Below are 14,056 nucleotides of genomic sequence, written 5' to 3'. Positions count from 1 at the left end.
ATCATGAAGAAACTACAATATCACGACCAAGGAACAAAATGAAAAATTATGATTGTTACCAAACTTGCAAAACCTTGTCTAAAAAAAACCTTGCAACACACTAGCGAACAAATTCAGTTTTGCAAATGACATTCGTGTGAGTTATAGGTATTTCACAACCGAACTTAAAAGCCAGCTCTAGGAAAAATATTAAATCACAACCATTATGGCTCCGCCGAGCATTCTGCTCATGGTATGCCCACAAGTTGCCGTCTAACACACCACTCTTCCTTGTAAGGAAAGATCTGTGGTCCTATCTAAAGTTTTACTCCATGACCTCATAAAACAGTCTCTCTCTCTCTCTCTCTCTCTCTCTCTCTCTCTCTCTCTCTCTCTCTCTCTCTCTCTCTCTCTCCCAAAGTTATAGGAATTAGAGGGGGCGATTATTTTTTAATAATTATCAATTTGCATGCCTTCGACGCGTAAATGAACCTTTTTACTATTCTCAATAGCAAAAAGGTTAATTTTTCCCACAGGTTCAATTCTCAGCAGACTGTAAATAGCTAGCAACGGCGCTCACTATATGCCACTGACACACATGGTAACGTGTATATACTCTCTCTCTCTCTCTCTCTCTCTCTCTCTCTCTCTCTCTCTCTCTCTCTCTCTCTCTCTCTCTCTCTCCATTCCCTAACTCAGCCGCAACCCAAACGGTCAATTAACAACTGCCGGTAGATACCTGATTCACGGCAAGTGGCCATTTAGCAACCCGCATTATTCTTCCAAGAGCATCTTTCTTCTAGCCATCCCAAAGCAATTTCGTGCAGGAGATGATGGGCCTACCTCTCAGCAACGCTCCCAGGTACCTGTAACTTTATCCGAGAGACTCCAACCAGCAACTGCCTGGTGTAACGTGACACACTCCTCCCTCGCCTCAGACGGAAAAGACCACCGGGTTCCATTACGCCATCACTTAAGTAGGCCTACGTTACATACTCTTGACTATTTTAGTGTTTTTTTTTTTTATTTAGGTACCTCGTTTCCTGCTCTACATTAGCTCACTGGAATTGGAATATAGAATTTAGGCCAAAGACCAAGCGCTGGTGCCTATGAGCGCTGAAAGGGAAATTGACATTAAGAGGGTTTTCAAGGGGTAACAGGAGGAAAACCTTACAGTTGTACCATGAAACAATCGTTAGAGAGGGTGGAAAGTCAGATAAAAGAAAGAGAATATGAACGGAGGTACAGTAAAAGGAATGAAAGGCGTTGCAACTAAGGGCCGAAGGGATGCTGCAAAAAACCTTAAGTAATGCCTACAGCACACCATGTGAGGTGCACTGACGGTACTAACCCTCACGGGGGTAAATTAGCTTATGTTTTCTTTCCAGTACAGTTGCACGTTAACATTACAATCCATCACACACAAACACAAAACCACAATCCACCACTTCCGATTAACCACCAGGTACATAAATTACTGCTTAGGCTCTCAGAGGATGAATAGTTCTCGACAATTAACAGACTCGAGAAGGTGCACGAGATGTCTAATTTCCGTTAAAATAATTTTAAGCCCAAATTTAACCTGTCCATAAATCCGTATTAGATACATAGTTTAAAAAGATTCAAGTACTGTAATAAAAATTAATAAAAGGCAATTTTCAGGAAAAGGCTAAATTAATTTTTACCAACAGTCTACAACAAATTCCAAAATTACCAATATATATAAATTCCATCTGGCTAAATTAAAATTCAAGGATGAAAAAAACTAAATTCTAGATCAAATACCATGTGAGTATTTGGGCCTAGGGCCTTGGCCCCAAATCCTTACATGGTATTTAATCTAGAATTTAGTTTTTTTATCTTAAATTTTAATTTAGCCAGATGAAATTTGTATATATTGGTGTCAATTTTGGAATTTGACTTTGTGTAGGCCTAGACTCTAGGCCTACACTGAAGGTCATCATCACATAGGCAATACCAGCAGAGCTGTCCTGGAAGTCACCCGCTATTCGGAGGAGAGCGGATGATGCTGAAATCTAATAGGCGTAGAATGCCCTGAGTGGGATGGAGCCAGGCCAGCTATGTTATAAGGCTTCAAGATGCCTACCGTGGACAAAAATTCCACTTTCTCACATTACAAAACAGGCCTAAAGCCACCCTCCAAGGCTGTCTCCATTACCCTCTTGTATTTTATGGGGAGGTAACAGAATACCAGGACAAACATTCTAATATTTTCGAAAGGGTTACATGCTTGTGTTTCTAACATGGCTGATTCGTTGAATATACTGTTTTTCCTCGAACGAAAACAAAAGACCTTGTTGTCTCAGTGAAATGGTTAAAAAACAATTACAAATATTTGTTTTCCAAATAGGCTATATATTATGCTGAGCTAAACATTAAACATACAGATTTACCAGAAGTCGCATGGACCTAAACAAAAACAAAAGGCTTATGATAGGCCTAACGTCCTACTTAGCAAAGACATACTAGTATACTGTACTTTCATTTCTCATGATGGTGACTTTTCTATCCTATCATCGATATAAAATCAAATTATTAACATGGTATCATAAATTCGATATTAAACTACATATGTTGCTGCATAGTTACATATATATATATATATATATATATATATATATATATATATATATATATATATATATATATATATATATATAATATAATATATATATATATATATATATATATATATATTTCAGTTAGGTAAACTATGATAAAAAAATAAAATATATACTAGAATTCAAATGTTAGGGAACACTATGTAAGAATTAATTTATGACTAACTAACTAGGGTAACTAAGTAACTCTGGGTATCTGTCGTATCAAAGTTTTATTGTCATTTCATTTCTTCTGATGGAATTCTAACTAGCCTACAAAGACAACGAACAAATAAAACGTAATTGTGCGGTATTCAAGTACCAGTAAATTAGATTGTGCTTAACGAGGATTAAGTAATAAACTAAAAAAAAAAAAACTAAAAGCATTCCTGTCCCATGGAGTTCATTCAGTCAAATGGTGGAAGCAGTCATGCAAAAAAGGGTCGTCAGTAGCTTAAAATCAAGAACAATAATAACCAAGAGATAAAATCAACTAATTGCTATCAATTTATACGAATCACTTTTTATTTTACAACACCGAAGGAAACCGTTCTCCCACACAGCAAAGGATAACAAATAATGCTTTTAGTTTTCTGTAAAAAAAACTATTGTGCCGGCTTTACCTGTCGGTCCACATTTTATTCTGTCCGCCCTCAGATCTTCTTAAAAATTACTGAGGCTAGAGGGCTGAAAATTGGTGTTGATCATCCGCCATCAAATCATCAAACATACCAAATTGCAGCCTTCTATCCTCAGTAGTTTTTACTTTAAGATTAAAGTCAGCCATAATCGTGCTTCTGGCAACGATATAGGATAGGCCACCACGTGGCCGTGGTTAAATTTTCATGGGCCGCGGCTCATACAGCATTATACCGAGACCACTGAAAGATAGACCTATTTTCGGTGGCCTTGACTGTACGCTGAAGCGGCTGTACAGAAAACTCGATTGCCCCGAAGAAACTTCGGCGCATTTTTTTACTTGTTTATTTTGCTCATCTAAAACGAGTATCATGACAACGGTAGTGGATTAAAGCTTGTCAGAGAGAGAGAGAGAGAGAGAGAGAGAGAGAGAGAGAGAGAGAGAGAGAGAGAGAGAGAGAGAGTTAGGGACTATTATCCTAACGCTGAATGTCAGGCTAGCCAGTAATAGCAAACAATCTCTTATGAAGGTTTCAACTTGGTGAGATGAGGCCAATACCTCGCCGAGACTCAACGAAAATAATTAACTCTAAAAACTAATAAAAAATTTACATGGGACTAGTCTAAAAGGCTCCCGCGGTCCAATGGTGACTACTTCGCCACAAAATCTACGGACCAGAAAACCGAGTACTTCATAGCCAGTCAACTAAGGTGTGTTAGTGCCAGAGTGGAAAAGAGTACGGGGTTTATCAATATATCCCACAAAATTCACTTAGAACAAAGCATTTTTGTACGTTTATTGATGCATACATACATACATACATGTTTGTGTAATATAGTGCATGCACCTAAAGGCATTAGGCTAGCAACCTCATCCCCTAAGACTTACCAAGCCTAGAAAGCTATCATTTACACACACACACACACACACACACACACACACACACACACACACACAGAGAGAGAGAGAGAGATGGAAGCCTTGTGCTTATCATTAATTTTAATGTTAACCTTTCAAAATTTTCCTCATGTGAGAGAGAGAGAGAGAGAGAGAGAGAGAGAGAGAGAGAGAGAGAGAGAGAGAGAGAAATGGAAGCCTTGTGCTTATCATTAATTCTAAAGTTAACCTTTCAAAATTTTCCTCATGAGAGAGAGAGAGAGAGAGAGAGAGAGAGAGAGAGAGAGAGAGAGAGAGAGAGAGAGAGAGAGAGAGAATTTTGGAAATGATTTAACAAAACAAAAATTCTCCAAATCTGCACGGCTTCTTGACATCCCTGTAAGGTACCAAAATCCGCCACTCCCTGCTAGATACTACTGTATAACAGGCCCCCGACCCCCCACCCCAACCACTCCACCCTTTGCCCACAGCCTCGGTAAACAAAATGATTTCTCAACTATTCTTGATAAAACTTCAAGGACAAGAGTTCTCTCCACTTTGCAGATAGCAACGGACAATTCTGTTTAAAGATTTCATGATTTATGGTCTACCAACAAATCGTGCAAGCAAAACGTGGCTTATTTGTCAGCTCTCACCTCGACCTCTGTCAAGAGATGTCGGCAGGGACCTTTTGAATGGAATGTAATAGGAATCTCATAAGATATCTGGCCACCAACAGCAAGAATCATTAACTTTTTCCTTATATTGCAGCGGAAAGGGTTGATGGGAGAGAGGGGTTGGTATCGTGTGCCCAAGAGCTCACTATTAAATCATAAAAGGAACCAAGGCTAATATAAAATTGTCCTGAGTACCGTACTATAAAAGCGTAGGCACTACGAGGGTATAACAATATCTACTTAAATATTGTCGTACAAGTGGTAAAAAATAATCCTTGCAACATATGTATGCCCCTTCTTGTGAGAGAACACCTTACACAAAAGCAAAAAATTTATAGGCAACTTGCCAGCAAAATGCTAACCGTTGTAAGAAACGTGCTCCTGCCATGCACCACCAAACCTAGGCCTAAGGAATTAAATAACAAAAGTACACTTTAATCTCGAATCTTCTTGCGCCTATCGATATTTTGTTCTTGCTAAAACGTATTACAACTCAGGTCTGTTTAAATTTGTCCATTCGAGCGGGGCTAATGCATGCGAAATCAACTTGATATGAGAAAATTACGCTCTTACGAACTAAATACCCCTTTTCGCAGAGAATAGGGTTTAACCCCTAAAGATAATGGCATTAATTCATAAAAATCAATCAGCCTGAGACAAATCCTTTGACAATGATAAATGAATTCCACCTGGAAAAGGGAACTAATGAGAAAATCTTTAGGCCTACTACCAAAAGCTACAACAATTCAAGAGTTCATCAAACTAAAGCAAGAGTGTTTGGCGATCGTATACCTCCACCATGAGTATGTATACTCAAAAAGGTCCCTTCTCACAAATAAAATTACATGTTGCAGGTCACTATGGTCAAGTTTTTTTTTTTTTTTTTACGTATTTTCACAACAAACAAACTGGGGCTATGTACTGTATAGTTACACCTTCCCTAGACTTACTGGGAATTTATATCAATCTCGAATAACAATGAGAAAATGTTCGCACGTCATTACCCCGTCAGTCCCGTGAGCCTACCACTTCCCATAAGTTATTCTTATCAGATGTATAGGGACCTACTTATATACATACATACATACATACATACATACATACATACATACATACATACGCTCTGAATACCCTGATACATAATACTTAACAGTACTGAACGAATGAGGGTTGTGAATTCCCACACGAATGGTGGTATAGGCTACATAGGGGTAGACACAGTTACTGAAATTACTGCTAAGTATGAAAATGCACCAGCATACACTATTCATCTTGACCTGGAATGTGACTCTCACATCCTACTGACCAATAATAACAACAATGGTAAAATTGTCTTAATGGCAGACACAAATCGCTTTGTCTTTATTTTTTTCTAGGGGGAAACGGTAAAAAAAATAATAATATACACCACTGTTCGACCAGTCCTTTAATTAGCAGCCAAAGATCACATGGTTATAATCCAATCTCTAAAGAAATCAGACGATTATGAAATCACAATGACACGGATAATGGAACGGAATTTATACGAATCTGGAATAGCATAATGAGGAAATGTTCGTACGACAGTTGGTTAGGAGCTAGACCTAGTCACACCTCGGCCTGTTGACATGGTCATAATGGAATATCTGAATTTAATTAATAAGATGAGGCCATTACATCAAATGTCTCAGATAGGCTAGTAAGGGAACCTGGACGACGTTGATCCCAGCTGTGTGTGTGTGTGTGTGTGTGTGTGTGTGTGTGTGTGTGTGTGTGTGTGTGTGTGTGAGAGAGAGAGAGAGAGAGAGAGAGAGAGAGAGAGAGAGAGAGAGAGAGAGAGAGATTAAATTGTGGGTCGCTGAATACTACACTGTTATCTGATAGTTTTCCTCCTAACACATCACACACTCGGTCTTCGTTTATCTTCGCGTGTCCCTTACTTGGCTTAATGACTAGATGAATTAAACAATATACAACAAAATACGGAATATAAAAACACGCAAGCGACAAAATAAGATGATAAAAGTGCCTTAACAGAACGAAAAAGCATTTTGAATTATTCAGAAAACGGACACAGCGCGTAAATAAAATGGCAAGAGATAAAAACAGGAAAACTTTTAATCATAGAAGTTAAAAGGAACGTGTCATCAGGACAAGGTCAGGTAAAAATGAAGGTAATTATTAAAATACAAGGAGACTTTTTATATAAAATGGTACATGTCAGTGAATCAAGGTCACATACAGACTGCAGTTCAAAACCGGTTCTTCTTTTCAAAATCGTCCCTCTCCAAAATGTCATGGGGGAATAACAAATTATCTGGATACGTAGTGGCAGTTCATCAATAAACAATGCACTCTCCTGTCCAAAAATGCAATGTCGACATAAAACATGACAATCTTTGCTCGATTAAGGAGACTAAACCTCACATACGACCAAGTCAATCTGAATATAGGCCTAGGATTTGAAATACTGATGCTTCACAATAATTACAATTTAAAATTATGATGGCAATAAGCTATTCACAAATTATGATGGCAAACTTCACAAGTGATGAATTTAGGCCTATGACAACAGCGAAACATATCTAATGAACGATTTCAGACGATTCGGTCACACGTCAAGTATTATTCTGACAACAATAACTGACAAAGGAGAATTAATGAGTTGGCAATTAGGCTAAAAGAGTAAATGATCTGGGTTTAAAACATTTCATGAAACGTCACGGTCCAAGACAATGGATAGGTGATGAAATGGAACAGGTATAATGATTAATCAATTTCAAAAAAACCAATAACTCTAAAACATATCTATTAACAAATATAGACAATTATCACATACTGTATACTGAATCTATCAAAGCACTGGGCAAGTAATAATAACAATGTTGAAATAATTTCAATGAAAGCAAACGTGTAACTGTTTACCGTTGGATTACATTAAGCCGGCTTTATGCCAACACGGACCTTTGTCCTCAGACGTCTGAAGTATGGTTAGGATGTAAAAGGAAGTAATTGCTATGGTCACCCTTGTTTTCCGGTATGTTCGAGTTGCCGGTGTTTGCACAGTTCGGTGTTCCGGTTCCTTGATACCGGTACTTTCTATTCCTGACCTTCCTTAGATTAAGCTTCCTTTAGTACACGATCGGTAAACTCACCTCACTATGACGTTATATGCAACAAGAACTTTAATTTTTTGGACATGCTTTTTTTTTTACAGTACCGTAACATGCGTAGCTAAAGTATTTCTCTTACTGAATTATTGACATGCAGGGCAATAAACCTAATGCGTGTTTTGGGGCAGTGAAAATTTTAAGATTGATGAATAACAACTGATTAATTTAATGACTGCCGGAGAAACCACTACACATTCCACTAATCGTACGATACACAATTAGTGAGAACTGGGCCTACCAACAAAAATAAATATGCCTTACTGTAATTAGCATAACTAGTTAAGCAAGATATCCTACTACTTAACGTAACGTTTGATAACCTTTTACAGTTACAACTGCACACCCTACTTGACTTCATTCCGTATACGTCCGTAATGCTCACACAGTCACACTTGGTTTAGAAAATCAGTTTCACTACGACCCGTGTCCGTGACGGTTTCAGAATTTATTTCTCTGTGCTAAAACACGTGCAACTAGCCTACTCGATTTCAGAATTGTTTACTAAGACAAAGGTAAGTAAATGCATAGAATACCTTTTGTTTGTGGTAATTTTTCTGACCGTTTGTCACCGATTTCTGTACCATGTCGTGATGCAAAATTGTCAAGCGTGATCGACGTTAATTTTGCTAATAATAATGGGAAAGTAATCACTACCGTATGTCAGGGGCATCATACTGTAATAAGGTAACAGTGTGTTAGGCTAGGCTGGACTGTGCTGTTGTTTTCAAGAGAGGTCAAAGTCCTCTCAGCTAACTATGCGTATGTACCTTTGACTTTTACCCAAACCTATAAACGACGTTCCGAATGCCTGGTTAAATTAAACGGGCTTCATACCATCACATACCATACAGTATGTGGTAGGTAAAAGTTCCATTTGCGTTAATCATTGCTTGTCGATATGAATCGGTATCATTAATACTCAAGTATAGCAGCCCTTGATTGCGTCTAAAAATATATGAGTTTAAAAATCGTTCAAAATAAATGATCCACGAGAAACTGGCTAATGCTACCGATGTCATTTGAATCGTCTTAAGGTAACACGTAGCTTGAAACACCTTTCAAAGATTATTACAAATCGATTTATCGACGTTACCAAAAAAAAAAAAAAAAAAAAAAAAAAAGGCCGACCACAAACTGATTTTAGGCAACATGACGAATATTACAAACAGCATAAAAATTAGAGCCAGTACTAACTTCATTTCCACCATACGACTAACTTGCTCTAATAGTTTGGGCTTCAGCCCTGTTTTAAAAGTACCCAAAACAGGAGGCTGGTGTACAGACTTACGCCAATACGTGCAAGTGAGCAGGTTGACAACTAAATCTGTGGCCATGCAAATCGCGAAACAATTAATTAATAAACAGGTCAGATAAACTGTTGTTCAGTATGGAACACTGCCTTGAATCGAGGCAATAAATATGGACTTAATGAAAAGTGATACTCTGCATATCAAACCGGGGCTCTAAGGAGAAAGTTCATTTGACTAGTCTTGTGCAATTATGGGTGCAGCCATACGACACCGTAAAACTGGTCTCCTGGTCTACATGTCTACATTTCTAGCGGAACAAAATATGCAATGGTAAATGGGAGGATTTTTATTTATACAGCTTCGGATATATGAATCATATGTCCTTTATTCCTGATCTGTCGTATTTTCTCTTAATTCTATTCTTTAGAAGCTTGTATTGCACTATATGGTACTTTTTTGTTTAGATTAAGCTAGTAATATTTCGACGGGGGTTACGTCTCATGGAACAGCCCATAGTACAGTTTTTTCGTTTTCTATGATAGTCTACAAATTTTAAAATTATGAACAAAGTGGAAACAAGAACACTTTAAATTAAAAGACATTAGACATGGCAACTTTCAAAGCAGCAACGCGAAAAACACAAAAGTGCTGTAGTTATAGCGTTTAAAAATAGTGTATTTTAAAATTTAAAAAAAATGGTAAAAAGAACAGGCAATAGCGTTAGTCGATTTTTCTGGGCTAGGGCGCGGTGCCATTTGCTTATGAAAGTCCATTGAGTCTCGGCTTGATCTGCATTCTCTCTCTCTCTCTCTCTCTCTCTCTCTCTCTCTCTCTCTCTCTCTCTCTCTCTCTCTCTCTCAACTACGACTTCAATGAGGGATAGGAATGGGGGTGCAGGCAGTCACTATAAGATTTGAATTTTCATCGGTGATAGAAAGCTAAATGGAGAGAGAGAGAGAGAGAGAGAGAGAGAGAGAGAGAGAGAGAGAGAGAGAGAGAGAGAGAGAGAGAGAGAGATCAAACCATTCTCACGCTACGTTTCAACGTGGTCGTATGAGAAATAAACAGTAAAAAAAATGGGAGGGGTGGTTATGCGATTGCAATGCCATTCTCGTTAAAATGTTACATCAGTATCATAAATATTTCAAGAATCAGGTGCAATAAAGACTTTCTGATACTAGAAACAAAAGACCTTATCCTATTACTAGAACTAGGCCTATTTACTTGTCTATTTACATGGCGATCCCTTGCTTTAAAAACTAGGGTACTCCACTCCACCCCAAACTGCAGTCTGGCGACAGTGTCCCATAGCAAGTCTTGACCTAATCTACCGGTGGGGTAAAAGTGAGCAGTTACCTTGATCCTCGGTAACCTTTGCGGTGCCATCTTTCACCTAACTTTAAAGGGACAGGCTGGATTACACTTTCACGTGGGCATTAATCTTGGGGAAGGATACCCAACTCGTTTTGCGACTGCATTAATGGATGCAAGGTTAAAACGACGAGTCTACCTTCTTGAGAGAGAGAGAGAGAGAGAGAGAGAGAGAGAGAGAGAGAGAGAGAGAGAGAGAATTCTCAACTGTATTGGAATCACTGGCTCCACATCCTTTATTACTGATGGAAACTGCTAAAGGCAGTACTGGAATCACTGGGGTTATAACCTCAACGAGAGAGAGAGAGAGAGAGAGAGAGAGAGAGAGAGAGAGAGAGAGAGAGAGAGAGCGCATTACTCCACAATATAGTTTTAAGCAAATTAACTCACATCAAAAGCAATGTTTAGGTAGTGACGTACTGTTGGTAATGTAATATCTACTTGTGCTGAACTGATAAATTTCTTAACCTAACTGGTATGCCTTTTCGACCTTCGGTATCCTTGTTTGACGTGTTTTTAAAAGAACAGTTATTAAAACATCAAATCACCTAACGTTTAAGGAGATTTTAAAACCGGTTGCTTTGGTAGTTATGACAAAGAGCGCGGAAATGTCAATCATCTACGTAATTTCATAATTATGCTTAAAAATATTAAAGTCGCAGTAGATAAATATACCACTGGGCGATAGGATTCATAGATGACGTCTGGATTTAGCTGTCAAACTTTATACCCGAAACTAGGCCTATACTACATCAGTTGCCACAAATGTTACCCTAAGATTGCTAAACGTTAATTAAAATACTAATGACTTAGGCCTACAGGTGAAACATACAAATTCGCAACCAAACTAAAACATGAACACAGTAGGCCTACCTAATTGCCCAGTTCATGTGCATGTGGAGGTGATTGATCATGTAATTCGACAGGATCTTGTGCTTCTTGAATCTGGCGTTCTCGTCCAGAGTAATCTTGTCCAGACCCGCCAAAATGGTGGTGAAGAGGCCCCCTTCCATGTTCTTCCAGAGGTACCTGGGCAGGTAGAACATGAGAGCCTGCAGGAACAACACGAAGGGCACCCACTGGTAGTACGCGTGGTACTTGATCTCGTCGTCGGGTTCGTGGACTCCTACGCCAGGGTATGCCACTCCGTCGCCCAGCGGCGCGTCCCAGTACCTGGGCACGCTGAAAGTGGACATGATGAAGCAGAAGGTGTTGAGGACATTGGTGGGCACCGCTTTGGAAATGCACTGGATCGGGGCACCGATGTACTCCTTCGCCGTGACTAAAATACTCGAGATGAGGAACACTACGAAGGTCACTCGATAATGGAGGTGGAACACAGCGTTGTCCACCTGAGTACTACGTTTTTTGAGGATTTTCGCGGCTGCTACGTACTTCAGCATTGCGCTGCTTGCTCACTTTCGCGCGATTAAAAAAATAAATAACAATTTTCGAAAAGGAAAAAAAAAATAAAATGAAATTCACTCCGCGCAGGACGTCGTACCGATATTCCACTGACTTGAATATGGCGACGACCTTATATCATCATCAGTGTCTATTAAATTTGTCGTCGTTATTCTCGTTACATCAACCGAGTAACGTTTGGTCACAAGGCTCCTTCCGCACCAGGAACAACGTTTACTCGGCCAGCGTTGGCAAGCCACTGAGTCTCTCCGACGGGCTTGAGTCTAGCTCTGGGGGATCAGCTGACCAGAGACATCTCGTAAGGAGGGTTGACAGCTAGGTCAGTAGTGTTACGAATATTTCCTCTTGCACGGAAAACAATGGCGTACGTAAACTAATTTAAATAGAACAGACACTACCAAAGAGTTTTGTCATATGTGAAATACTGTATGAGTTCTTTATTCCCATTCAACGGGAACGCGGCATTGTCTCCTGCGAGTTGCGGACTAGTCTTAATTTGCAGCACTGGTACCTAAACAATGGCCCTTGTCGATAGTTATTGATTTTCCATTGCTTTAGTCATAATGCAAATGCAAATTGGCGCGGCTGGCACCAACTGCACATAATGAATGACAGAAATATATGCCAGAGTTGTCTGTTTCGTTGGACGTGTGACTTATTAGCTTTTTCCTTTTATTCCGCCTTACATCATCACTTAAAGAACACTTTAATGAGAGCATTGCGCGTAAAGAAAGAGAGGGGGAGGTTGGGGGGTGGCCGTGTTAGTCTAACCACCACATTTCTCTCTTCTAACTCTCCAACGATTTGCCACATGCAACATCGACAATGTTAAAACTCAGAATTATAAAACTTGTGTTCTTCGCTAATTGTTCTTTGGAACTTATTTTCCGTTAACAAGTTAGCAATCATATCTGTGCCCTAACAACACGACCAGGAAAACAGACAGAGGTGGGTTTCATGGTTTTCTAATTGTAGAAGGGTGCCTTAGCACAGCTTAAGAGTTAGTTGTCGAGAACGCCTGTTCAAACAAACATGAAGGGAGAAGAGAGGACGGGGGATAAGATGAGGACAAATTCATAGGCCTAACGGGGGTGTTGCCTAGCTCACAACAAATATAGTCTGTTTTTGAAAACAAATGACAGTCCGCGGTAGCATGGGTACAAACAGCAAATGTAGCTCTGAATTAGAAAATGTATTCATGTAGCTCGGCGTTATAGGAGTTTTGCCGACTAAATCCACATTACAAATAAATCGTTATTATCCAAATTGGCAATCACTTTCCTGAGGACAGAGGGCGCGTATGGATGGCTTAGGGGTAGGGGTGGGGGACAAGAGGATTTAGGATAAGGGGCAAGGGGCGGCCCCTGGAGGTAGTAAGGAACAAAAAGACCATTGGGTACGTTTAGAGGGGGTTGTATGGTGCCCGTAGGAGGGAAGGAGAAGTGAGGGTGCGTATTGGGCGTAGCTTTGGTTTCCCGCGGGGTGTGAGGGAAAAAGTGCCGTTCGTTTCGAGAGGAAAAACATCGTGCAGATTGTCACGTCATGTTGGGAAGGAATGGTTTGTTGATTACAGAGCTAACTTGCTCTTAATGCGATGAATAAGATTATCTGTCTGTCTATCTATCTATCTATCTATCTATCTATCTATCTATCTATCTATCTATCTATCTATCTTTCAGTGTGACGAACCACTTATTCAGTTATAATTCTCCATTGGTATTATTTCCGAAGTACAGCGAATTGAATATTAAACGGCACTTGCAGCTTAATGTTGGTAAAAATGAAAAAGTCACGGTCATGTGAGAAGAATTTATATATATATATATATATATATATATATATATGTGTGTGTGTGTGTGTGTGTGTGTGTGTGTGTGTGATAATATGTGGTTCTAGAGAAATATTAGCTACTGCCACATTCCTACTGCTGCTAAATCGCTGATAAATAAATACCATGTACAGAAAACTTCAATGACATCAGATGCTTCATATATATATATATATATATATATATATATATATATATATATATATATATATATATATATATATATATATATATATA

At 39.0% G+C, this 14,056-nt stretch overlaps 1 protein-coding gene across 1 annotated transcript in view; it reads right to left on the bottom strand.

Annotated features, from left to right (window-relative positions):
- LOC136840950 (innexin inx2-like) overlaps positions 1 to 12,831 on the bottom strand; it is an 84,181-nt gene extending 71,350 nt beyond the window's left edge. Inside the window, exon 1 of the mRNA XM_067107965.1 lies at positions 11,440 to 12,831. Within this exon, the coding sequence (XP_066964066.1) occupies positions 11,440 to 11,969 (530 nt within the window). The 5' untranslated portion in view covers positions 11,970 to 12,831. The remainder of the gene's footprint in view (positions 1 to 11,439) is intronic.
- Positions 12,832 to 14,056: the final 1,225 nt, after the last annotated feature.

This window comes from Macrobrachium rosenbergii, chromosome 1, assembly GCF_040412425.1.
Source record: "Macrobrachium rosenbergii isolate ZJJX-2024 chromosome 1, ASM4041242v1, whole genome shotgun sequence".
NCBI lineage: Eukaryota > Metazoa > Arthropoda > Malacostraca > Decapoda > Palaemonidae > Macrobrachium > Macrobrachium rosenbergii.
Note: the sequence above shows the minus strand (reverse complement) of the source record. Positions and strands in the feature narration are given on the sequence as shown.